The 26992-nt window shown below is 36.0% G+C and overlaps 1 protein-coding gene across 2 annotated transcripts in view; it reads left to right on the forward strand.

The window, feature by feature from the left end:
- PRIM2 (DNA primase subunit 2) overlaps positions 1-26992 on the forward strand; it is a 309771-nt gene that overhangs the window by 271683 nt on the left and 11096 nt on the right. For both annotated transcript variants that reach the window (XM_058306925.2, XM_071218530.1), the window contains 2 exons: positions 1631-1757; positions 11901-11983. In XM_058306925.2, the coding sequence (XP_058162908.1) occupies positions 1631-1757; positions 11901-11983 (210 nt within the window). The remainder of the gene's footprint in view (positions 1-1630; positions 1758-11900; positions 11984-26992) is intronic.

Here is a 26992-nt window from a genome sequence, read left to right on the forward strand (position 1 = left end):
CTGCGATAAACATGGCAAAGCTTTTGTTTTAAACAAATGTGTTTTTTAGAGTGGAAAATGAATGTTGATTAAATTTGTCATTTGCCATGGTCTAATATTCATTTTAGTAACTTAATGGTTTTAGGCCTACACTTTTTGTTCTCCTTTGACAAGAGATGCCTACCTTAATCCCCAGTTCCTTCCAAGAAAAGTTGGGTTTTTGTGTAAAACTCTGCAAGCTTTAAATATTTCCTCTTATCACACATGTGTGCAGTGTCTGCTTTTGGTTGACCAATGGAATATGGGCTGCTATGCCAATTCGCTGTCATGGGTATAGTAGAATGGGAAAACTACCAACTATCAGTCACTGAAAGACACCTAATGAAAACAGGGTACTGTATGGTAGTTACCCTCTCAAATGTTCCAGGATGTCAAGGAGTCCTTCCACCTTCATTTAGTTCATTTTTCACACATGGTAGTACTAAACTGAGTATAAAGATCAAATAGAACATGCCTCAAGAGTTTATGCTTCGGGAGGAGAGAGGAGGCATGTGAATAGGTGATTAATAGGAGATAGAGTGATAATGTGTCAAAAGGAAAGTACAGATAGGCCCTATAAGAATCAATTATGTAGTGAAGATATACTTTCTAGAAAGGTGTAGATATAGGTAAAAGGTTATTAAAGTCTAGAGGAAGAGGAGAATACTTCTGACTTTGGGTTCCAAGATGAAATAGCATTTGAAGTAGGGTCTAAAAGAAACAACGTCTTACAAAGATTTAATTGGAACCCCTATAATTTTTAACTATTTCACTGAAAAAGTGCAAATATGGAAAGAATCTTCAGAATCAGACTGATCTTCCCCTGATTTCTAGCTTTGCCACTGAATAACTGTATGATTTATGTCATATTACTTCATGCTTTGAATCTCAGTTTTCTCATTTGTAACATCATAGGAGAATTGTTAGGGTTTAAATGATTAAATGGGGTTACATATTTAAAAGCACTTAATGAAATACCTAGGACCTAATCGTCTTTCAAAAGATGTTAGTTCCTTTTTCTCCCTGTATCCTACCCATTTGAAAATCCCTTCCATGCCAATAGTTTGTTCCATAAACCTGGAGGCAGGGATTCCCGGTAGGAGGCAGTTGCAGTAGTTCGTTTCCTCATCCATCATTTACTAATCACTAGTTCTGTAGAGTGGAAATGCAAAGGGAGGATTTAGTTATGTTTGGAGTCATTTCAGAAGTGAATAGTTAGGATGGGGGAGTTCAGGGATACCTAGGACAAGGAAAGTTGAAGAGGCTAAGGTGATTTACATCTAGTATAATCTCTAGAATTAAATGAAATGTGTAAATAGATTATTTTTCTCAGGAAAGGATTGTCTTCATCTTTAAACATATAAGTAACATTAGCTGTCTTCTACCTGAGAAATGGTTTCATGTAAGTTTTGTACCTTTAAAAAAAAGTATTTGTGTTATAAAGGACCTTAATTGATATATATATATGCTCTGAATGTGTGTATATCTGCTTATGAATACTGAATTTATTTTAGAAAATACTACTTTGCACTTTGTAATTCTACCTGGCATTGTTGACATCAGTATACAATATTGGCTAACTTTGTCTCTTTTTTCTTTTTTCCCCTATTAGTTTGATAAAGGATACTCGTACAACATCCGTCATAGCTTCGGAAAGGAAGGCAAGAGGACAGACTATACTCCTTTCAGTTGCCTCAAGATTATTCTGACTAATCCACCAAGCCAAGGAGATTATCATGGTAATTGCTAACACTGGGTATGTTTGTGAAATACAGAAACCCAAGAGCTCTGTAGGAAACACAGAAACAATGTAATAGCTTTCTGCATTACTGACAAGAACTAGTTTGTAGCTTATGTCAGTCATCAGTGTCAAACTAGAGCTCTATTACTCTTCCAGTGATTTGTCTTATTACTGAACCAAGTCAGGCACAAGAAATTCATTAAGCTATGCTTCAGTTTGTGCTGGACTAGGCTTTTCAGTTCTCAGTTTCTCAAGTGTCTTAGAAGTCTAAGTCAAAAGTTTTTCAAAGTTTTTTGGAATTGAAAAGTTCTACTTTTGGAATAGTCAATATTAATTTTCAAAAGACTACTCAGGAAAGGTATGTTTTATTTTCACTATTATCATCTGATTAACAAGGACTGACTGAGGAATTTAATAAGTTATGGTATCAAATTCAGGCTATAAATTTACCTGAGTTATAGGATAGGGAAAAAAAGTCTGTATCAAACTATTTCCTTTAGACTTCTGAGTTCAACAACTCTTTTCTAAAAATGTTCCCCAAGCATACCTTGAAAAGCCCCTCATTTATCTGGTACTGTCAGAGAATGATTTAATAGTCCATGTTAGTGAATTTTCCTGATTACCAAAGCTTTTGTGCCCCCAACTTTTTTTTTTTTAAACCGTCTTGGATGGAGCGCTTTTTTTTTTTAAAAAAAAAGATTATACACTTCCAGATATTAAAGATCAAATAATCACAAACAGAATTTTTAGAAATATGCTCTACATCTCCAGAGCATTCAAAAATAACTTATTCATTTTTAATAGAAGAGATGGTCAATACTCTACAGTGAATTGCCCTTATCACTTGTGTCAGTCACTTATGGGACTTTTTAGAAATGCAGTTTCTAGGGCGACACACTCAAAACTATATAAGGAACTGTCCTGAGAATCTACTTTATTCGCAAGCTCTTGGGTGTTGTTTATGTCTTTCAGAGTCTGAGAACTATAAACCCAGATACCTCTTTTGAGGTAACCCCTTTAGCTTTCCTTAGCAGCCATATCAGGAAATTGACCCACATTGAGCTTCCAGCCAAGTACTCCTAGAGCTTCTTCCCATGTGAATTTCTAATTTCTAGCATTCTTCACTTAGTTAATTTTTATTAGCTTAAAGTCGGGACTTTGTATTTCTTCTTTCTGTTAAATTGTCCATTCCGTTTGTTTGTTTTATTTTGTTCTAATTTAAACTGTACATTCAAGAAATAGACATATTTTTCATAATGTAATTTTTTTAAAAATAATAAATAATTAAAAATATTAAAAAAAAAAGAAATATGCTTGAGCTCATATTAACTGGACAGATTGAGTTATCTGTCCTTTTTAGTATTGTATTATTTGCAAAACTATTTTGTCCCCTAAGTTGACATTATTTCATTAACCAACACTGCCTGGGAATAGTTGTTCAACCAATTATGAATCTGTATAATACATTCTAGCCTATATCATCTTTTCTACAAGTATATATTGAAAAGCTTAGTTGAAGTCAGTGTTAGTTATGTATGAATTCACCTTATCTTCAGTTATCTTGTTAGTTCAAATCTTTCCAGTTTGAAGATCATTTTCTTTTATGTGGAAGATAGAAACAAAAGTAGGAGGGAATGAGTTCTATTTTCTTTCGGTCAACTGTTAAAATAACACAAGCTGCTCTAAGCAATAGTCTATTCCTTCTGTTTCCTTATTGTACACATAGATTTAAAAGACCTTTTAATGTTCTTAGCACTTTGGCAATCTTCATTTTCTTCTTGAGTTTGTTTTTTCTGATTTTTCATGGAGGTCTAGTCATGATTTCATATGTAATTTAGGTATTTCAACTTAGTCCATTTTTTTTAAATGTTCTTTAAAATTCTAGGCTTAATTAAGAATTCTACTTGCCTCCTCTTACCTTTTTCACTTGTAATCCTCTACAATTTGTTTTTTTGTTAACACAAATAACATTTTTATTATTTTGAAAAAACCATATTTTCCAAAACAAAAGTTAGTAGGAATGCTTTACATTTGTGAACATTTAAAAAAAATTTTTATTAGAGCAGTTGTAGGTTTATAGAATAATCATGCCTATAGTACAGAGTTTCTATGCCTTCGCCACCAACACACATAGTTTTCTCTATTATTAACATTGCATTACTGTGGTAACTTTGATACAATTAATGAAACAATATTAGTATAATTAGACTATTAGCTGTAATCCAAACTTTACTGTAGGGTTCACTCTGTTTTGTACAGAACTATGAATTTTTTTTCTTATTTTTATTCTAGTAACATTCATACAACCTAAAATTTCCCATTTTATCCACTTTCAAATTATACACCCCAGTGGTGATAATTACATTTGCAATGTTGTACTCCTATCACCACTATCCATTACCCAAACTCTTCTATCACTCCAGACAGAAACTCCATATCAATTAGGCATTGGTACACCCCATGCCATATACCCACCTGGCCCCTTGTACCCTGTTTTCTAGTTATTGACAATAATTTGCATTTATTTCATATAAGCAAGGTCATACAATATTTTCTTTTTGTGTTTGGCTTATTTAACTCAACTTGATATCTTTAAGATTCATTCATGTTGTTGCATGCACCAGAACTCCATTCCTTTTTATGGCCAGATATATTCACTGCATGTATATACAATACTTTGTTATTCCATTCGTCTGTTGATGGACACTTGGGTTGCTTCCACTTAATACCAAGTATGAATAATGCCATTATGAACATTGATGTGCAAGTATCTGTTTGAGTCCCTGCTTTCAATTCTTTTGAATATATTCCTGAAGTGGGATTACCAGGTGTATTGGTCAGCCAAAAGGGTGGTGATGCAAAATACCAGAAACTGGTTGGTTTTTATAAAGGGTATTTATTTGGGGTAGGAGCTTACAGATAACAGGCCATAAAGCATAAGTTACTTCCCTCCCCAAAGTCTATTTGGAGCAAGATGGTCGCCAATGTCTGCAAGGGTTGAGGCTTCCTGGGTTCCTATGTCCCTGGGGCTTGCTTTTCTCTGGGTTCAAGGTTTCTTCCTGGTGCTGGCTTCTCTTTCCTCTGGGTGCTGACTTCCCAGGTCTTTAGCATCAAACTCATCAGAAATCCCTGCATCAAAAGCTCCAACTCTAGGGAAGCAGACTTGGCCCAGTGGTTAGGGCATCCGTCTACCACATGGGAGGTCCGCGGTTCAAACGCTGGGCCTCCTTGACCCTTGTGGAGCTGGCCCACGTGCAGTGCTGATGCACACAGGAGTGCCGTGCCACGCAAGAGTGTCCCCGCGTAGGGGAGCCCCATGCACAAGGAGTGAACCCTGTAAGGAGAGCTGCCCAGCGTGAAAGAAAGTTCAGCCTGCCCAGGAATGGCACTGCACACACGGAGAGCTGACACAACAAGATGACGCAACAAAAAGAAGCACAGATTCCCATGCTGCTGACAACAACAGAAGCGGACAAAGAAGAACATGCAGCAAATAGACCCAGAGAACAGACAACTGGGGGGTAGGGGAATAGGAGAGAAGAGGAGAGAAATTAAAAAATAATAATAAAAAGAAAAAAAAAAAAGAAAAGCTCCAACTCTGTCATTTGCCATGCCTTTTATCTGTGAGTCTCCACCCACCAAGGGGTGGACACTGGGTAAGCACTCCATGCCCTAATGATAACTCAATCATGCCCAGGTACAGATCAGATTACCAGCATAATCCAGTATTTCTTTTTGGAATATTAATTATATCAAACCACTACGCCAGGCCATAAGGTAATTCTATACAAATAACTTTTTGAGGAACTGAAAAACTGTTTTCCACAGCATCTATGCTATTTTACATACCTGCCAGCAATTAGCAAGTATTACTGTTTCTCCACATCCTCTCCAACACTTGTTATATTATGCTTTTTTGAAAGTAGCCATTCCGGTGTGTGTAAAATGATACCTCGTTGTGGTTGTAATTTGCATTTCCCTAATGGCTAATGATGTTGCTTATCTTTTCATGTGCTTATTCATCTTTTGAGTATCTTCTGGGAGAAATGTCTTTTCAAGTCTTTTGTCAATTTTTTAATATGGTTGTCTGTCATTTTGTTGTTGAGTTGCAGGATTTCTTCGTATATTTTGGATATTAAACCTTTATTGGATATATGGTTTCCAAATATTTTCTCCCTTCTTGTAGGTTGTCTTTTTACTTTCTTGGTAAAGTCCTTTTACCAAGGACAAAAGCAAACTAACTTTTAATTTTGATGAGACCCATTTATCTCTTTGTGTGTGTGTGCGTTTATTGTAAAATCTAAGAAACCATTGCTTAACCCAAGATCCCAAAAATGTTTTCCCATGTTTTCTTCTAAAAATTTTATAGTTTTGATTCTTATATTTAAATCTTTGATATATTTTAAGTTAATTTTTGTATATGATATGATACAGGGTTCACCATCATTCTTTTGCACATGGATATCCAGTTTTCCTCTGCACCATTTTTTGTTGTCATCGTTCTTTCTCTTTTTTTTAAACTTTCTGCACCATTTTTTGAAGCACTATTCTTTCCTTATTGAAAGAATAGTTTCCCTTGTCAAAAATCAGTTGGTCAGGGAAGTGGCTGTGGCTCAATCAGTTGGGCTCCCTCTACCATATGGGAGGCCCTGGGTTCATGTCCCAGGGCCTCCTTGTAAAGGCAGGCTCGCCTGCATACCGCGGAGAGCCACCGACCTGCAAGCACTGCAGAGTGCCACCCAGCCCATCAGTGCCGCAGAGATCTGACTCAGCAAAGGTGACCCAACAAAAAAATGGAATACAAGCAACAACACAGAAGAGTGTGCAGTGAACGGAAACAGAGAAACAGACAGCAAAACAAGCCATGTGTGGGGAGGTGGAATAAATGAAAATGAATACAGACACAGAAGAACGCACAGCAAATGGACAAAAGAGTAAACAACATGCAAAAAATGCCACAAGGGGGGGGATCAATTGGTCATTAAAAAAAATCAATTGGTCATAGATGTGAGGGTTTATTTTTGATTCCTCAATTTGATTTCATTGGACTATCAGTCCTTGTGCCAGTGCCATGTTGTTTTGATTACTGTAGTTTTGTAATAAGTTTTAAGTTGGGAAGTGTGAGTCCTCCAACTTTATTCTTTTTTTTTAAAGATGATTTTGGCTATTTGGGGTCCCATACCCTTCCATATTAATTTGATGATTTGGCCTTTTGATTTTTTTTTCATTGGGGTTAAATCTGTAAATTTCTTTGGATAGAATTGATGTCTTAAAAATGTTTAGTCTTCCAACTTATGACTCTGAATGTCCTCACATTTAGTGGGTCATCTTTGATTTCTTTCAGCAGTGTTTTGTAATTTTCCATTTAAAAGTCCTATACATCCTTGATTATATTTATTCCTAAATATTTGCCTCTTTACATTGCTATTGTAAATGGAGTTGTTTTCTTGATTTCCTCTTCAGATTGTTCATGAATAGTGTATAGAAATTCTACTGATTTTTGCTTGTTGATCTTATACCCCATCACTTTGCTGAATTTGGTTACTACCTCCAATAGCTCTGTTATAGATTTATCCAGATTTTCTATGTATAGGAGCATGCCATCTGCAATAGGGAAAGTTTTACTTCTTCCATTCCAACGTGGATGCTTTTTATTTCTTTTTCTTGCCTAATTGCTCTGGTTAAAACTTCCAGTACTTTGTTGAATAACAGTGGAAACAGTGGGCATTCTCGTCTTGTTTTTAATCTTAGAGGGAAAGCCCTTTCAGTTTTTAGCCATTGAGTATCAGGTTTGTTGTAGTTTTTTCATATATGCTGTTATGCTGAGGAAGTTTCCTTCTTGTCCCTTTTTTCTAGTGTTTCTATCAAGAAGGGGTGCTGGATTTTGTCAGATACTTTTTCTGCATCAATTAACATCATGTATTTTTTTTTTATCTCTTTCTATTAATGTAGTTTATTACATTAATTGATTTTCTTGTGCTGAACTATCCTTGCATACCAGTGATACTCCACTTGATCAGGGTGGGTTTTTTTTTGATGTGCTGTTAGATTTGGTTTGCTAAGTATTTTATTCAGGATTTTTGCATCTATATTCATGAGGAATATTGGTCTGTAATTTTCTTTTCTTATATCTTTATCTGGTTTTGGTATGAGGGTGATGCTGCCCTCATGGAATGAGTTAGGAAGTGTTCCATCCACCTCAATTTTTAGAAGAGTTTGAATAGATTGGGGTTAATTCTTCTTTGAATGTTTGGTGAAATTTACCTGTGAAGCCTGGATGTTTCTTTGTTCAGAGGTTTTTGATTACTAATTTAATCTCTTCACTTGTTATTGGTCTGTTGAGACCAGTTCTTCTTGAGTCAGGGTAGGTAGTTTGTGTGCTTCTAGGAATTTGTCTGTTTCAAAGAATCAACTTTTGGTTTTGTTGAATCTGTCAATTTTTTTATTTTCTGTTTTATTTATGTGTGCTCTCATTTTTGCTATTTCCTTCCTTCTGCTTCCTTTGGGTTTAGTTTGCTCTTCCTCTAGGTCCTCCAGGTATATAGTTAGGTAACTAATTTGAGATCTTTTTTTTTTCCTGGTAAAATGTAGACATTTATAGCTGTTAATTTCCTTCTTGGAAGTGCCTTTGCTGCATCCCATAAGTTTTGGTATATTTTGTTGTTTGTTTTTTTCATTTTGTTTGAGATATTTCCTAATTTCCCATGTGATTTCTTCTTTAACCCATTGACTGTTTAAGAGTGTGTTGCTTCATTTCACCTTTTTGTGAGTTTTCTAAAAAGTTCTCTCTCTGTTGCTGATATTCTGCTTCATTCCATTGTGGACAGAGAAGATACATTGTATGATTTCATTGAGGGAAGCAGATGTGGCTCAACTGATAGAGTGTTTGCCTGTGTGGTAAGCTGGCCCACACGCAGTGCTGCCTTGTGCAAGGAGTGCTATGCCATGCAGGAGCACCCCCACATAGGGGTGCCTCATGCACAAGGAAGGCACCCCACAAGGAGAGCTGCCCTGTGTGAGAAAAACACAGCCTGCCCAGGAGTGGCATCACACACCTGGAGAGCTGGTGCAGCAAGATGATAACAACAAAAAAGAGACACATTTTCCCAGTGCCACCTGACAATGCAAGCAGATGTAGAAGAACACACAGCAAATGGACCCACAGAGCAGACAACGGGGGATGGGGGGGATGAGAAGAGAAATAAATAAAATAAATCTTTCAAAAATTTAAAAATTAAAAAAATAAATGAAATTCATTAAGACTGATTTGCTATTGGATGAAATGTTCTATATATGTTTGTTAGGTCTAGTTGGTTTATCACAATATTCAAGTCTTTTATTTTTTATTCATCTTCTGTCTAGATGTTCTATTAATTATTGAAGGTGGTGTATTAAAGCTTCCTACCATTAATGTAGAACCATCTATTTCTCCCTTCAAATCTGTCAATAGTTGTTTCATATACTTTTGGGCTCTGCTCTTAGGTGTATATATATTTATAATTGTTAAATCTTGTTGAATTGACCCCTTTATTGGAACATAGTTTCCTTCTTTGTCCTTTGTAACAGTTTTTACTTAAAGTCTATTTTATCAAACGTTAGTATTGTTAACTGGCTTTTTTTGACTGGAGAGTTTAAGCCATTTACGTTTAAAGTAACTACTGATAGAGCAAGACTTTCTTCTGCCATTTTCTTATTTTGTCTTTGTAAGTCTTAATCCCTTCTTGACCCTCAATTCTTCCATTACAGCCAACTTTCATATTATTTCACTTTTTGTAGTGAGCCCTTTTTAGTCCCTTTTCATTTCCTCCTTTGTGTATTTTCCAAATGTTTTCTTTGTGGTTATAATGGGGATTAAACTTAAAAATTCTAAGTTTGTGACACTCAACATTTGATTTGACACTAACTTATCCTCCCATTTTCTTGCTGTATTTGTTGCAGATTATATCTTTACACTGTGTGTCCAAAATCATAGATCTTTATTACCTTTCATAAATTTGCATTTTTGGACCTGTAAGAAGTAAAAAGTGGAGGAATATACCAAAAATGCAGTACAATAGTACTGCCCTTTACAATCACCCATTTGGTTACCTTACTGGAGATCTTTATTTCTTCCTGCCTCTTTGATCTACTGTCTAGTGTCCTTTCCTTTCAATCTGAAGACCTCCCTTTAGCATTGTTTGTAGGGCAGATCTAGTTATGAGGACTTCCTCAGCATTTCTTTATCTGGGAATGTCTAAATCTCTCCCTTATTTTTGAAAGACAGTCTCACTGGATAGGAAATTCATGATTGGTAATTATTTCCTTTCAACACTTTAAATATTTAGTACCACTGTTTTCTTGCCTGCAGTGTTTTCTTGGTTTCTTGTGAGAAATCCTATGCTGTCACCATCTCAGTCAGGAAGTCCTGCCCTTTGCAACATCTTAATCAAATTTTTCAATAATAATAATAATGATAGCTGACATGTTGAGCGTTGCTATGTGCTAGGCATATGTTAGATTTTTATATCCCATTCTCACAAGTGCTCTGTAACATGGGTACTTTTATTCCCCTCATTTGAGCCTACAAGAACATAAAAACATTGGCAGAAGGTTACCTAGCTGGGAAGTGGTAAACTGAGATTTAAACCCAGGGAATCTAGCTCCATTACCATAACCATGTGTTATACTGCTTCTCAGGATGTTTCCTTGTACTAAAAATCATTATAATTTAAATGTGAATAAATAGTAAAAGTACCTACAATAGTTCTTTAAAATTTTATGATTTGTAGATTCCATAGTGTTATGGATGTGTTTATTCATAGTTTAGAGTTTTGGTAAACCCATTTGTTTGGCATCTTCAGTTCTTTCTGTTATTTTATTTTATTTAAAAAAAAAATTTGTTTTTAAGATTTATTTCTTTCTCTCCCCTGCCCCTTCCCCCCCAGTAGTCTGTTCTCTGTGTCTATTTGCTGTGTCTTCTTTGTCCACTTCTGTTGTTGTTAGCAGCATGGGAATCTGTGTTTCTTTTTGTTGCGTCATCTTGTTGTGTCAGCTCTCCATGTGTGCGGCGCCATTCCTGGGCAGGCTGCACTTTCTTTCACATTGGGCGGCTCTCCTTATGGGGCGCACTCTTTGTGCGTGAGGCTCCCCTACGTGGGGGACACCCCTGTGTGGCACAGCACTCCTTGCACGCATCAGCACTGTGCATGGGCCAGCTCCACATGGGTCAAGGAGGCCCGGGTCTTGAACCGTGGACCTCCCATGTGGCAGACAGACGCCCTAACCACTGGGCCAAGTCCGCCCCCTCTTTCTGTTATTTTAGCAGCAGCCAAATTCCTATTAATTTCATTAAAAATGCACTTTTGTTTCTTTTTACAGCATCCTCAACTTTATAATTTTTTTAAAAACCAGAATTTCCTATTAAATTTTTAAGTATTTTGATTTATCACTACAGGTTCTATTTAAACCATCTAAAATTTTCTAGATTTCAGCTTAATAAAGTCTTTTATTTTAAATTTTCTGTGTTCATATTTATACAATATTTTAGTAGTCCAGCTTTATTTTTATTTTTTTCCGGAAATGATATACAGATCACATGCAGGTACTGCAAATTGTTTCCTGTTTGTCCATCTCATTCCCAACTGTGATTCCTCTAAATTTGTGTAGATTCTACTCTCCAGAAAATAGGTATAGAATTTATATATGAAAATGTGAGATTTTAATTTTTCTCCACTTTTTGTATTTTTGTATTTTCTCACTATTATATGTCTCCCTTCTCTAGTATACTTTTTATGTATTTTTGACTAGAAGAAATGTAAGATTGTATAATTTTTTGATAAACTATTACAGCTACTTTGTGATTATCTCTCTGTTTGTTAGCAAGTAACATAATTAAAGCTGTTTTTTGCTTCCTAGCAAATGGGCATCTTAGCCTGAGAATACAGTAATGTTTTATGTAACTCCTGTGCCTGTAGTACCCTGATAACTGTACAGCTAAATTGTCATTGAGATTAAGAGAGGAAAGAAGTTGCACCCTTGGGCAATCGACTTTTTTATTAATAAGTTTTTAGACAATTAAGGGGCGCTCAGACAATGTCTCAAGTGTGGTATTGTAGTAAGGCTAGGTAAATAACCTACTGGTTTCTTTTGTTGTTATTGTCAGGATGCCCATTTCGTCACAGTGATCCAGAGCTGCTGAAGCAGAAATTGCAGTCGTACAAGTTCTCTCCCGGAGGGATAAACCAGGTAGGTCAGATTCTGCTCAGCATCCTCAGTAATGAGGCGACAGACAATTCTTCTCAGTTTCATTTAGTGTTCTTGCAACGGTGCTGTGTATTTCTTGTCAGACCTCACATCAGACATCCTATCTTCTAGATGAATTAAGCTAAAGCCTTGACTTCTGGTTTAGATTCGGAAATTCTAGTTTTCCCATGAGGGTAAATTGCTATTTTTCTTGCTGCTTAATAAGCTGGAAGTCTTTTTTCTCTCAGTTTGTTATATTATCTCAAGTTAGGGCAATGCATTGAAGCTTATTAATGAAGCTGAAAATTAATGACAGCATATTTTATTTTGGGAAATTGTTTTTTGTTCTGCATTTAGGTTAGAATAAAAGATGATAATAGTGTGTACTAGATGAATATTCTGATATCAGGTATTGCTGTTTACACTTCTGTTGATAATTCATTAGATCTCATTTGTCAGAATTCTCTGTCTTGTGAAAAATTAAGTAAATCAATTAATTAAAAAAGAAATGCTGAAATTGAAAGATCAAATATTTGAGTACATCTTTTAGTAAATGTGCTTTTTAAATATATGTATATCCATTTCAAAGACTACTAACTGGTTTACTTGGATTTTGAGGGAGTTGAAGAGTAGTTTCTGCTTTCTTAGCTTAAGAAGACCAATATATATTTTAGAGCTGAAACATCCTCTAAATCATTAGGTATTCTTAAGCAGTTATTTTTACTTGAAGAAAATAATCACTGAGAAAATGCTCTTGTTTCCACTGTGTGCAAAGTTCGGATTTAGTTTAGTTAATTCACTTCAAATCTTAAATAATTTTTGAGCATCTGCTCTGGTCAAGGCAGTGTTCAAGATTATATAGCCAGTGGGAGCAGAGGAAGAGTGGTACAAAGAAGAATCAAATCTAAACCTTATGCTCACAGAACCACAGTCTGGAGGGAAATATAAGCAAAGTGTTACATGAGAGGTATGGATAGTGTCTGTTAACTTTGAGGATAAAGAGACTCTAACCAGCTAGGGAGCCAAGGATCACTTTCTGGAAGAAATGCTCTTAGAATTGGCCTTTAGGATGGGTTGGGAATTAGGAAGAGAGAATGCATGAGTAAAAGGCAGATAAGATGTAAGATTATTAGGGCTTCAAGTTTAGGACAATGGTAGTACCAGTATATAAACATTAATATGCAACATAAAGGAAGTAGTTAGTTTGGGAAATTAGTTTTAGATGTGGACCATTTAATTGGCAGACCAAATGTGGATTTGTAGCTAATTAAGAGAAATTTGGACTAGAAATCTGTCCTTCTTTTCCATTAGAATTGTAGGTCTGTAGGATTGGAAGGAAATTAGAAAGGCTATTCCTTCTTTTCTGGAGTGTCAGGATGTGACAGGCCCATAGAAGCACAGCTGGTAAGTCAATGCTTGAACCAAAAATTGAAGCCAGGCCTCTGACTATAAGATTGTTTTTCAACTCCACTCATGAATTTGCTATGGGGAAGGGAGGAAGAATGAGAGAAGTTAGAGAGTCAAAAGCCAAGTCTCAAAATGGAATTTGGTTAATGCTTCTTTTTGCCAGGCAGTAGAAGGAAGTGAAATCAGTGAAGACTCAAGATAAATGGGAAGGTAAGGAGGAAATGTGAAGAACATGAAGTATCATAAAAGTCTTTGGGAAGAAGAGGGTATAGTTCAGAGTCGCTTGTAGCAGAGAGGTTGTGAAGGTGAGAATTAGCATAGGTAACTGGATATTTTTAGTGAGTTTCTCAAACAAATATACTCAGCTTTGACTTTGGTGAGAAGTGTCAATGTAGGGATGAAAACCATAAGTAAAATCATACTTGCTAAGGGTTGACTGGATAAAAGACAGTAGATTGGGTCTGCATCCATGAGTTTAGATGACCTTTTCAAAAAAATGTACCAGTAAAGGAGATGACTGATAGTGGTATTAGTTTATGCATCATAGAATGATTTGTTCATATGTTTATGGATAGTGGAAATCTGAACTTGTTTATATGAAGAAGAGAAGAAAAGAACCCATCAGAGAATGAACTTGATAAAGACATGAAAGAAAAAAAAACCCTCTCCAACCAAATGGAGATAAATGCTTTTTCTTTTATACCATGAGTATATTTTACATGCCTTTACTCCTAATACTTATTATAGTAGATTGTAATTATCTGTTTACCTATTCATGTTTCCCACTAGTTTTTGAGTTCTCTGAAAGGAGGATTGGATTTTTTACTTAACTTTATTTCTCCTATTAATTCAGCAACTTGCACTTGGTAGGTAATAAAAAGATGTTGAAAAAATAAGTGGGTATATTTAGGTATGACATGGATAAACCAAGGACACAAGTGGAAAAGTATCTAATTGAACAAAAGAGAATATATACTTGGACAAAGGGATGATGACAGAGAAAGGCATGCCCCACAGCCAAAGGAAAATATAGAAAAAAGATTTGAGGTAGAACAAAGGGAAATTGATGGAGTATAAGAAGTGGCCTTGCTTTTCCTTGAAAAGTAAGAGGTCTGGTTATCAGCAGAGAGTAAAGGCTTAGGAATGATGTTCTAGACTTAGGAAAGGTTAAGAGCTTCCACTAACAAATTAGATAGGGAACCTAGAAGAAAGGAATTAGAGGCTTGTTCAGCAGTTGCAAAGAATTGCTTTTTTAGTATGCTGGGCTGCCAAAAGCAATACTGTAAATGGGTTGGCTTTTACAATGGGAATACATTAGTTTACAAGCTTACAGTTCTGAGGCTGTGAAAATGTCCAAATCAAGCTATCCTCAAGATGATACCTGCTTCCTGAAGACCAGCTGCCAGCAAACCTGGACTCCTTTGTCACATGGCAAGGGACATGATGACATCTACTGGTTTCTCCGTTTTCTTCCTGATTTCGTTGTTTCCAGTGTCTTGCTTCTGTAGCTTTCTCTTCCTTCTGAATTTCATTCTCTTATAAAGTAGAATTAAGAAGATTAAGACCCACCCTGAACGAACTGGGTCACATCTTAAGATCCTACTCACCAAAAGATCCTACTAGCAATGGGTCCACACCTATAGGAATGGATTAACTTTAAGAACATACTTTTCTGGGGTACATTCAGCTTCAAGCCCTCACAGTTTTTTCTCACCTTTTCTTTTTTCTTTTTTTAGCCCTTGTAGGCTATTAACAAGCCTATAGTGTAAGATTAATGTTTATATAATAATAACTATGTTTGCATTTTCTTTGCTGTTGACTCTCCTGTATTCCTCCATTTACCCTCTTACCCATAGATATATCTCATACTTATCTGAAGCTGGTTAGTAATTTCCACACAGTCCTTTGAACCTGCATTGTAACCTTTTACCTGAAATGAACACAGATGTATAGTTCATGTGGGCAAGCTATAAATGATATTTTGCTTTTATTTGATGTCATTATTGAGTGGATCTTAGCAAAGTAAAGCACCTGGTGGGCTGTATTCTAAAGGGCAGAGAGTTGATGAATGAAAAATCCATGTAAAACATTTTGATAAATGCTCAGTTGAAGGTTGGCACAATTAGATCTTCAAAACTACAACCCTACATTAAAATATTGAATAAAAGTCAGGAAAAACACATTATTAGAGTATGTTCAAGGTAAAACTCAGGGTAGCTGCTTTTGTTTCTGAGAAAAACTACTTGAAAAAGATACCTTCAACTATGGAAATGCTTGGATGTTTTAAATAATCAGAATTTTGATGATCAGAAGAGAGACCATTACTACCTAGCTGGCATCACCTTCTTTTTTAAAAAAACCTTACTAACACGAGCAGGTGTAGCTCAGTGGTTTAGTGCCTGGTGCCCATGTATGTGGTCCCAGGTTCATATTCCTATACTTACAGTATCATATTCAATCTTCCTTTTAATTTAATCTTAATATTATTATAAAACTACTGTCAATTAATGAAGTAGTTATTCCCCCTTAAAAAGACAGCAGTTGAACAACAAAATAAAGCCAAAGAAAATAGGCAGTCCTATGTTTAACTTTCTTCCCCTTCCCCAAAGAGAAAAAGGAAGTGAGTTCACCAACAAGATGTAAAAATTCCGAATGTATGTACCCCAACTACATAGCTTCAAAATACATGAATTAAAAAGAAAGAACTGAAGGAGAAATAGATAAATATACAATCATATTTGGATATTTAAGTAATTAATAGGACAAGTAGACAGAATATTAATAAGAATATAGAAGATAACACTCACAAGCAATTTGACCTAATTTACATCTATAGAACACACTACCCAACAACAGGAGAATACATACTTTTTTTCATATGTACATTAAGCAATCCAAGTAGATCAGATTCTGGGTCTTTAAAAAATTATATTATAAATTTAAATGTACTGAAATCATACAAAGTATATTCTCTCACCTTAGCCAGGAATAAAAGGCATATAGGTTGGAAAAGAAGAAAGTAACCTTTCTCTATTCTCAGGCATTGTGCTTTACTATGTAGAAAATGTCAGAAAACTTACAAATTTGCTACTATAACTAATAGGTGAGTTTAGCAAGTTTGCAGGATGCTAACTAAGTCAATACACAAAATCAGTCATACTTCTATATACTTGCAGCGAACAACTGGAAATTAACAATTTTAAAAAGTACTGTACATATACTAGAACTAAAAAAACCCACATAAGTATTAGGTATGTATCTAACAAACTATTCCAAAATCTTTATGCTGAAGCTATAGCACACAGATGAAAGAAAATTGAAGAAAAGCTAAATAAATAGAAATTCAGTGTTTATGGTTTTGAAGACACAATTAGTACTGTTTAGATGTCAGTTCTTCCTAAACTGATCAGTAGACTCAGTGAAATTCTAATAAAAATCCCAAGCTGATTTAAAAAATGTAAAAGCAAAGAAACTAGAATTGCCAAAATAATTTTGAAACAGAAGACCAAAGTTGGAGGCACATGCTACTTGATTTCAAGGTTTAGTATAAAGCTACTATAATCAAACCAGTGTGGTATTACAGAAATGATAAACATATATATAGATCAATTGGACAGATTGGAGAGGTCAGAAATAGACTCACGTATATAGGGGCAATTAATTTTTTTTAGATGTTCACTTATATTTTTATTAATTAAATTATACACATTCATTGAAGTAAATTTTGAAAATACAAACAAGCACAAAAATTTTTTTTTGAATCTTCCATGTTTCTACCACACAAATACACATGGTTAACAATAGAATCCAGTGGTATTGTGTGGAACTTTGCTATTCAGTGTCTGATGTCTGTGTCTGTTGTGTTGTGTATACACAGAAATAGGATTTTATATTAAATTAAAGTTACAGTGGAGACATATTTCTGTATCATTAAATATTCTCCCATAAGATCACTTCGAGTGACTGCATGACAGTTCTACAGTATGGATATTTGAGAATTGATCTGGTACACTATGGTTAAGAATTTAATGTTGTTGTTATTATTATATTTTTAAAATGTAATACAGTGCTATGGCATTTAGCTGTCATAACATTATTTATATACACCTGTAATTATTTCTAAATAATAAATTCTAATCATCTAATGGTATTATCAGTTCACACTCTTTCCATACTTTGAAGACTTTTAACACAAGTAATATTTTCCTTCCGGACCAGAAGAATCAATTTATTTTCATAACTTTTTCCCAGAACTCTGGAACCAATAGATGTTATCATTTAAAAATTATTTTCCTATTTAAAAGCCAACTAATAGTATATCTCATTCTTATTTTATTTATACATGTTTAAAATTTCCATTTCTTTCTGTCTAGTGATGATGAAGATTTTTCAGATCCATGGCAATTTTAATAGAATAAAGGTAAATTTACAAAAAGCATATGAAATTGACAATAAGCATATGAAAAATCTTCATCTTCAATTGATTTATATACAAAGGTGCCAGGGCTATTAAACAAAGAAAGATAGTGTTTTTCAACAAATAGTCCTGGAATACTTGACCATTCATATGGAAGTAAAAAGTGAACCTTGACACATACCTCCTCACATTTTGTAAAAAAGTTAACTTGTTAAATGTAAAATAGTAAAACTTCTAGAAGAAAGCATAGAAAATCTGCATGACCTTGAGTTTGGCACATTCCATGAAAGAAAAAAATGGATAAATTAGACTTTATCAAAATTAAACTTTTGCTCCGTGAAAGACTGTTATGAGAATGATAAGACAGCCTACCTTCTAGACAAAAATATTTGCAAATCACTTATTTTACAGAGGACTTATATCCAGAACGTACATACACTTGCCATATGACCCAGTGATCCCACTATTAGGTATTTACACAATTGAAATGAAAGCATAAACCCACACAAAACTTACACATAAATGTTTGTAGTGGCTTTATTCGTAATTGCCCCAAACTGAAAATCACCCAAATGTTCTTCACTTGGTAGGTGGATAAGCAAATTGTGGTAGGAACATGTGATTTATGCACGCAGCAACATGAACGAATAACAAATACATTTTGCTAAGTGAAAGAAACCATACTTAAAAGGTATATACTGTATGATTCCATTGCTGTATCATTCTGGAAAAGTCATATTTATAGGGCCAGAAAACAGTGATTGCTGGGAATGAGGGAAGGTGTTAGGTAGGAAGAGTCATGGGGAATTTTTTTGGGTGGTGGAAACTTTCTTCATCTTCATTTTACTTACTTAAATTAAGGAATGTGTTTAATCCATTATTAAGCATTTGCAAATAATAAGAAATAAAGATGAGAATAATTGACCAAGTGTAAATTATAGGTCACAACTGGTTTTCAGAAGTCAGAATTTTTGGATTATTTTTCAAATATAACTTCTGTTTATTTATTTATTTATTTATTTATTTTTTAATTCCACCATTTTGGGGAAGCAGCTGTGGCTCAATCAGTTGGGCTGCTGTCTACCATATGGGAGGCTGGGTTCATGTCACCGGGCCTCCTTGTGAAGATAGGCTCACCCTCATGCCGCGGAAAGCTGCTGGCCCGCAAGCACTGCGGAGAGCCGACTCAGCAAGGTGACACAATGAAAAGGGAGACAAGTAAAAAAAAAAAACACAGAAGAGCACGCAGCAAATGCACACAGAGAGCAGACAACAAGGAAGCCTTGGTGGGGGAGGATAAATTTTTTAAAAATTTCACCATTTTCAATTCTAAAATGAGGACTAATATATCAGTAAATCACTCTCTTAGTTAATATTACAAAGATCCTAAGTAATATTCCTAGCTGTTATCTTCAATTTTGGGAGTTCCTTCTAAGAATAAATGTCCTTAATGAAATAACAGTACCTGAAAGAACAGGTGAGGCAGTCTGTCTTCAGCTCTAGGCCTTACTGTATGCATCTAAAGTCAGGTGTGACTCCATGTAGATGAGCTAAAATTTTAATGGGCTATATATATTTCACAAAAACTTGTGAAAATGGAAATTTTTAAATGTGATTTTTTTTTTCCTGAATTGCAGTGAATATTTAGAAGACAGGAAGGCAGGAACAAACTTTTTTTTTTTTTTTTTTTTTTTTTAATTTTTTTATTTTTTATTGACTTTGTAATAATATTACATTAAAAATATATATGTGAGGTCCCATTCAACCCCACCCCCCCACCCCCCCTCTCCCCCCCCGCAACAACACTCGTTCCCATCATCATGACACATCCATTGGATTTGGTAAGTACATCTTTGGGCACCTCTGCACCTCATATACATTGGTTCACATCATGGCCCATACTCTCCTCTATTCCATCAAGTAGGCCCTGTGAGGATTTACAATGTCCGGTGATTACCTCTGAAGCACCATCCAGGGCAGCTCCATGTCCCGAAGACGCCTCCACCTCTCATCTCTTCCTGCCTTTCCCCAAACTTTTGAGGGTGTACTTGGTACTTTACATATATAATAACTGAATCATCTTGGAAGAGTGGAAAGAGAAAGGCCTGAGTCCATATCGTGATACACCTACAATCTGAGTAACTTTGAGGATATTGCTTAATCCCCTTTGTGTCTCAGACCTTCCTCATCTTTAAGGCCAACTACTTCAGAAAGTTCTTTTGAGAAGCAAGGGGAATAAATATGATAACATTAAGATGGTGATAAAGTCCTCACATTAGTATGATTCATATCACCTCTTTTTATCTAGAAATAATAGAACACTATTGACATGGGCTTGGCAAAGAATAGAATGGAATAGCAATGATTTCTGTAAGGAAACTCTTTGAAATTAATCTAGATCCTAGATGTGTTGCTTGGAGTTCTGGCCCTAATAACTAGATATATCACTATAACCCAAATGAATACAGTTGGACTAAAGTTTAGGATTGTGCTAATGGTTTGGTCCCACAAGGGTAGTGAGGAACCACATATCAACTCCTTAACAACATTTAACAATTGACAGATGTCGGAAGTGAATGAAGCCATATCATTAAAGACAGTAGTAATTCTTATAGCCTGCTGGTAGTAAGAGTGTCAGGATTCTCTGGAGGTAGAGTTAGAATAGGGCAGAAAAAAATACCTACTTCAAAGCAAGATCTAAGCTCCTCTCTGTGAAGGAAACAGATTGGGCAGCAGAGCTAGTAGGAGACACAGTGGAGAACTGAATTGGAAAATGGAAGCTGGGAAAGAAGCCCACTTATATAAATGGGTAGTCACAGCTGGAGGCAAATGGTAGATGTATACTGAATACTGGGCCTAGAGCAGGAATACCAATTCCATATTCCATCTGCTTTTCTGGATGCATTTCTAAGAGAATGCCTGATTTAGTTAGGGTTGCATTATAGTTAGGTGGCACTATTCATTCCTTCATTTTTTTCATTAGTACAACAATCAGTATTAGGTATCTTTTAGCTTAATTGGGAGACCTTTTGCCAGCTTCTAGTGATATAGAGATCAATTGAGTCTTCCCCTTGAATGACTTATAGTTGAAAGATTTCAGTGCTATCATCCTTCCATCTACTACCTTAATTTAGGAAAAGCTCGGTTTTTCTCATCTGGACAACCCCTCCTCTACATGGCCATTCTCTTTTTAAAACTCAAATCCAATATTATATTTAAAGTAGAAGATTTGTGTAGCAATATCAACCAGATTGACCTTATTAACATTTATAAAACACTATGCCCAACAACAGCAGAATTCACATTCTTTGCAAGTGCATAAGGGACATTCAACAACGTAGACCATATGTTGAGGACATAGAATAAGTCTCAATAATTTTCAGAGGTCTGAGTATGTTCTCTGACCACTGATTATACTCATCATATCAAAATGAAATGTTAAAATAATTATACAATAGTCAAACTAATAGTCAACAAAAGTTCCCAAGATGTCAGTAACCAAATGAAATCTTTTGGAATAGTTTAAAAGACTTAAAAGTAACACCATATCAAGAAGATTGTATGACAGAGATATATCTCAGTGACTCCCTACTCTCTGTTCATATAAATTTGAACTACGTACAACTCTTGTGATTTTCTTAGGTAAGGAGTACTTATCAAGGGAAGATGGTATTCAGTCTATCCATTACTTTATGAACAGTAAGAGCAACTCTATTTAGTTCATCTTCAAGTACATCCCTTCTAATTTATGAGAATAGTACTTTGCTGCAATTAGCTTTGATTTTCTTAGTGTTGTTAAAAATGAGTACATTGTTCTTGATAAGTTTCAGAACTGCATTAAGGAAAAGAGGGAATTAGAACATTAAAACTGGTACTGACACAGAATTCTTATACCAAAATCCATCCTGTTTACCTATAGGCATAAAACTAATATTTTCCTGTCTTAGTTCTATTTCCTGATAGATTTTATTAATTTTATAGAGTGTCCACCTGAGCCCCTACCTTTTTTTTTTTTTTACAGAAACTTATAGTATCCAGAAAATCAAGTAAATAACCCTACTTCATAAAGCAAGTATTTTAGATTCTTAGTCTGCTCCACTTCATGTCATTTCAGACTTTTTGGCAGAATCTCCCATCAATTTGCAACTTCTTGCTAGACAAAGTTTCTGTCTCTGAATGTGTTTTCCTTTCTTAGAGCATTCATCATATGTGTTGCACTATTTTTTTTCTTGTTTGTCCTCCCCTCTGGACTGTGACTGCTGCCATATCCTCCTTGAGGACAAAAATGTTACCTTTTGTCTCTATCAGCCCAATCTCTAACATAGTGCCTAATTCACTGTAGGAGCACTGAATAAATATTGACTGAATGAATGAGTGAGTGAATAAATGACTTAATTTATAATCAAAGCTCATCTGAAAGGTGTTGGCTGAGACTTGCTCTGTGCTTGCATATATTAATTACTATGTTTGCATATATGACTGTAATATTAATGGCAGATTTCTTCATTTGGATTCAAGTTAATTTGATAGAGAATTTTTTTCTTTTCTCCAAAATGTCCTCAGATATGTCTAGAAAAACCTCTCAAGCACTTTTATTCTTGAGGAAAAACTAAGTTATATTAATCATCTTTTTCTATAGTGCTACCTAAAAGAAATAAAAGCAACTAATTGCAAAGCTTCTAGCAAAAGTACTACAAGACTGATTCAAACAGAAGTAAGTTGCTTTGGTGAGGAAAGACATCTTATTACTCAACAAACCTTTATTGAATATACTTGACATGTAGCCGAGTTTTCAGTATGTTCAATCTGGAAATAGAAAGATGAATAAGAAACTGTTTTAGAGCCTTCAGTCTAGTGGGGTCAAAAGGCATAATTTACTATAATAAAGTATGATAAGCAGTGTCTTAGTTTGCTTGAACTTCTATTACAAATACCACATGATGGGGTGACTTAAACAATGGGAGTTTATTGGCTCATGATTTCTGAGGCTAGCAGGCTTGCTTCCTCCCTGGATTGGTAATATCCTGGTGGTGCTGTATTACACAAGCATTGGGATTCCTTCATTTGCATCTCTGCTTCCTCTCGTCACATGGCAGTGGCCTCTTCTTTCTCTTCCTGGTTCCTGATGACTTCCTACATCCAGCTCCTTCCTGTGGCTTTCTTTTAATAAAGCCCCCAGTAATCTGGATTAAGTCCCTCAGACAGCTGGACCATTCTAAAAATAACGTCTTCAAGAGGTCCTTTTACAAAGGGTTCACACCCACAGGAATGTGGATTAAGATTAAGAACATGGGAAGCAGATGTAGTTCAGGTGATTGAACCCCTACTTCTATGTGTGAGGTCCCAGGTTCGGTCCCCTGTACCTCCTAAAAACAAACCAAAAAACTAACTCTCATTGGTGAGCAGATGGAGCTCAGTGTTCGAGTGCATGCTTTCCATGTATGAGGTCCTGGGTTTGATCCCTGGTACCTCCTAAAAAAAAAAGAACATGTTTTTTCTGGGGTATATAAGTTAATCTACCATATGTACCTTAATAAAAAATATATTTGAAGTGCTAGTTGTAGAATCAGAGGGGAAAGTGCTTCTGCTCAGGTGGAAGAGTGCTGGAAGAGGTATGACATTAGGGAATGTAGGAAGTGACATTTGAATTGAGTTTTAAAGGTAGGTAGGAGTTTCCCCAGGTGAGGGAGTTGTGGCATATGAAATAAAAGTAACTGCATTCATTCAACATCAACAAATAATAATTGAGTAACTACTGTATTCCAGTCACTTTTCAAGGCATTGGAGATATAGTGATCTCTGCCTTCCTGAAGCTGATATTCTAGGTGTGGAGCAGACAATAAACAAATTAGTGTAGTGAAAGAAAACTATAACAGGATGAGGGAATAGAATGTGACTTGAGAGAGAGGAGCATGTTAATATAGATAAGGTTCTCAGGGTGTGTCTGAGAAAACCTAATCCTGGGAAATCTATGAAAACAGGTTCTGAGGACAAATTAGTTTGAGGAACACCACCCTAAGAAGTCCTGCCATAAACAAAAAAACCAACCAACAAACAAACAAAACTTAAATCATGTTGGATTAAGCCAAATAAAAAAATGTATTAGATGAGAAGGCTCCCTGAATCACTAGGATTTTGTGAGCTTAAATCCCAAATAACACACCATGAGAGAAGCTGGACAAGCAGTAAGGTGGGGCAGGAGTAGAGCCCAGAGTAGGAGCTTAGGGCCTGAGAGAAAGTCTGTGAACCATGGTGAATGGTTTGTGCTTGAGCCCCATCCATGGCTGGGAGCCAGCAAGCAGCGGCCGTGCTAGGATTAGATTTGGGTTTTAGATAAATTTCTCTGGTGGCACTGTGGAAGCTGCCCTGAAAGATGAAAGGCTAAATCAAGAAGTTTTTCAGTTAAGAGAATGATGAGGTCCTGAACAATAGAGAAGAAAGGGCAGGGTTTTTTGTTTTTGTTTTTGTTTTTTTTAAGATTTATTTCTTCCCCCCTCCGTTGTCTGCTCTCTGTGTGCATTTGCTCTGTGTTCTTCTGTGTCTGCTTGTATTCTCATTAGGTGGCTCTGGGAACTGATCCTGGGACCTTCCGGAGTGGGGAATAGGTGCTTATTCTCTTGAGCCACCTTTGCTCCCTGATCTGCTATGTCTCTTATTTTCTCTCCTTTATGTCTCTTTTTTTGCATCATCTTGCTGCTCCAGCTCTCTGTGTGGGCCAGCACTCCTGCGTGGGGCAGCACTCCACATGGGCCAGCTTGCCACATGGGCCAGCCCACCCTCACCAGGAGGCCCTGGGCATTGAACCCTGGACCTCCTACATGGTAGATGGGAGCCCAAATGCTTGAGCCACATCCGCCTCCTGAAAAGGCAGGTTTTAAAGACATTTGTAAAGTCATCTTATTCAGTTAACTATATTGATAGCCAATAAAGATGAGAAAAATTCTTGGCACATAATATTTTAAAGGAACTAAAGTGCATCTTCAAGAGAGGGAAACTTAACTCTGGTCGGCTAATAAAGAAGGGAAGGCCCCAGCAGAGTTGTAAGGCAGTGGCAGGGTAGGTTATGCTGAGTGTGTGAGAAATGGGAGCAAAATAGTATGTTCAAAAGTGTTCCAGACTGCATCTCTACCATGTTTTCTTTCAGCTTTGAAATGAAGGGAGGTTAGAAGTAGAGTGGAACAAGATCAGTGTTGTCTAGGTTTGAAAGGTTAAGTTTTTTTGAAAGAAGCGAGCTTGTTGAGGCCACTTAAAATGGACTATGACCTTTAATTAAACACTAGTTAGCTGCATGTCTGGTGAGTGCAGCATACCTAGCTGTGCAGTAGTCTTCTCATCTTAGCCACAGGCAGGTGGCTCCATTCCGCTGCCAGATAATCATCTGAACCTCATGAAGCAAAAGGCGGAGAGTATGCTGCAGATGGCAGGAAATTGTAGATCATTAAGAGAGAAGGAAGTATGACACAGTTATAAGACATACATGTATAAAACCATTTCTCACCAATATTTTATATCGTGTGTGTTCATCACCTGGCTATGAGCTATCACTGATCAAATTAGAAAAATATCTTTTCTCTTTGTTCCTCTAATACAATGTTATCTTGGTTACCCACTTTATTGGAATTCTCTTAAAGAACAAACCGAAGCAGTAATTCACCTTGAAGAGTAAATGAAGTATAATTACTGCCTTTATCAAATGTAGCAAATACAAGTATGATGAATTATCTTTTCCTTGTGAAGATGACAAACTGCATTGTTACAAAAAGCAGATTTAATATTCTTCTTGATAGACTTTAGTCAGCTGATAGAGAATAATTAAAAATACAGAGGAAAGTTAAGGAATGTGAATTATCAAAATGTACTTTGATGTCAGTAGTCATCTTAATTTTTCTTATTTTGCTTACTGATAAACTAGAATGAGAACATTAGATTGTTACACATTTTGTACATTAGTCTGTAATTTTTGGCATTAAAAACTGAGAGTCCAACTGTCATTTGAGGAATATTGCTAGATCTTCATGAATGAGCATTTTGGTTTTTATGTTTAAAGATTTATTTATTTATTTATTTATTTATTTGTTCCCCACTCCCACCACCTTGTTGTCTGCTTTGGGTCCATTCACTGTGCGTTCTTTTGTGTCTGCTTGTCCTCTTTAGGTGGCACTGGGAACTGATCCTGGGACATTCCAGAGTGGGAGAGAGGTGCTCAATCTCTTGTACCACCTCAGTTCCCACGTCTTCTATGTCTCTCCTCTGTGTCTCTTTTTGTTGCATCATCTTGCTGCGCCATATCTCTGCTCTGGCCAGCACTCCTGCATGGGCCAGTACTCCGTGTGGGCCAGCTTGCCTTCACCAGGAGGCCTTGGGAATCGAAACCTGGACCTCCCATATGGTAGACAGGAGCCCAGTTGCTTGAGCAACATCCATTCCCCACAAAGAGAAGTTTTAGATACATTCATGAAGGTTCACTCAGAGACAGCAGGACCTCACCTGTGATATTAACCCATCCCAAAAGTGCTATGATTCTGAAGGAGGGCTGAGGAGAGTTCCTAAGATAGAGTTGCTGGTAGAGGAGGGTGGCCTTTCCCATCCCCATCCTTTGAGACTCAAGGTTGTGGTCCTTCCCTGGCAGGATCCCCAGTAGAATCACAGAGTTGCCCAAAGGGAAACTTGAGTCCCATTTCTTGTCGATATGTTTATTGAGCTACTGAAATCATCCCCACAGTGTGAAAAATGTTGGTCAACTCATGCCTGTCTCTCCTGTGCTTAGGGTGCTGCAGTAGTTCCCATTTTGCTCAGAGAAAAAGCTAAATTACATTCATCGGTCCACAAGACCTTTCTCTTTCTGTTTTTTCTTAGTCTCCATCTCTGTAATATAGATCATAAAGTGAAATTAAAGCAAATATTTTTGTTTTTTAGACTATTTCTTTATTACAGAAGTTGTGGTTTTACAGAACAATGATGCATAAAATACAGGATTCCCACATACACCCCACCACCATCACCTTGCATTGGTGTGAAACATTTATTACAGTTCACGATAGCACACTTTTGTAATTGTACTAGTAATTAAACTCCTTAGTTTAATTTTGGGTTCACTTTTGTATAATGCAGTTCCATGGGATTTAAAATTTTTTTTAATGTTACCATATATACAGTCTAACATTTCCCCTTTTAATCATCTTCAGATA

This window comes from Dasypus novemcinctus, chromosome 11 (assembly GCF_030445035.2).
Source record: "Dasypus novemcinctus isolate mDasNov1 chromosome 11, mDasNov1.1.hap2, whole genome shotgun sequence".
Taxonomy (NCBI): domain Eukaryota; kingdom Metazoa; phylum Chordata; class Mammalia; order Cingulata; family Dasypodidae; genus Dasypus; species Dasypus novemcinctus.